The sequence below is a fragment of the Sinocyclocheilus grahami genome, unplaced genomic scaffold (assembly GCF_001515645.1).
Source record: "Sinocyclocheilus grahami isolate Dianchi unplaced genomic scaffold, SAMN03320097.WGS_v1.1 scaffold695.1, whole genome shotgun sequence".
Taxonomy (NCBI): domain Eukaryota; kingdom Metazoa; phylum Chordata; class Actinopteri; order Cypriniformes; family Cyprinidae; genus Sinocyclocheilus; species Sinocyclocheilus grahami.
The window spans coordinates 581,408-582,351 of record NW_015505874.1 but is presented as its reverse complement, the minus strand read 5'-3'; the positions used below and the strand labels follow the sequence as shown (position 1 = coordinate 582,351).

The window sequence follows — 944 nt, the reverse complement described above, 5'->3', positions numbered from 1 at the left end:
AAAAAAAAACTTTTTATACAGTTACTACAGTGATATAATTACAAATTGTAATGAATACTGATAATATCCCCATCCTTACCTTTGTACTGAGAGTGTATTTCATCTGAATCAACTGTTGAATACATGAAACTAGAGTCCATTTCTTGACAGAAGACGTGTCCACTGAGACTTGAGTGCTGCTTGAGATTGCGGAGAATAAGGAAGTCACATAAAGTGTAATTCTTATTAATACAGACAGGATGTTATGTCTCAATAACAAATCTGTTTGAATATGTGATAGTCAATAAAATATTAAATGAAATAAGGTATAATTATATGTATGTTCTGTCCTTTTGATGTTAAAACTGACTGCAAGAAGAGTGATGTGAGAGCTATCAAAACTAGAAGCTTTTGTTTTATTAGGTAAATCTGCTTCATAAATCCATTAAAAGTCAGAACAGGAGATATGCTGCATTTAGTTGGGTAAAAGTAAGCAAATCCAAATCCAATTTTGTTCTGCACATGTAGGGGAGAGTGGGGTAAGTTGAGCCATATTTTACTTAGGTGGTCCTAATAAATAATGCATGCTGCCGTGATCAAAAATACAGTGTGATCAGTATTGTACATTCAATCACTCGTCTCACGTTAATAATGATCAAATAATTACTGTTGCCAGCCGAAGTGTAACAACAACGGAACAGAAGTACCACTAACGGATCAGGGGTAAGTTTCGTATTTCTTTTAAGAAATATCCAAAAACACTTACCCCCTTTATTGTAGGTCCTTTCCTGATCTCTGGCGTGCTTTTCCCGGTTCACAGGGATAATCCCCCCTTCCCGGACGAGCCCACAACTGTTAAAATAAATTGTTTGAGAAGATTAGATCAGGTTGAGTGATGGAGCACAGATGCGGGTACCCGGGACCAGAAGGACACAGACACAAGAAGTGTGGTTTACTCAAGGTTC

The 944-nt window shown here is 36.9% G+C and overlaps 1 protein-coding gene across 1 annotated transcript in view; it reads right to left on the bottom strand.

Annotated features, from left to right (window-relative positions):
* illr3 (immune-related, lectin-like receptor 3) overlaps positions 1-923 on the bottom strand; it is a 26,813-nt gene extending 25,890 nt beyond the window's left edge. The window contains exons 1-2 of the mRNA XM_016243591.1: positions 746-923; positions 80-176 (exon numbers count right to left, since the gene is read on the bottom strand). Of these exons, the coding sequence (XP_016099077.1) occupies positions 80-140 (61 nt within the window). The 5' untranslated portion in view covers positions 141-176; positions 746-923. The remainder of the gene's footprint in view (positions 1-79; positions 177-745) is intronic.
* Positions 924-944: the final 21 nt, after the last annotated feature.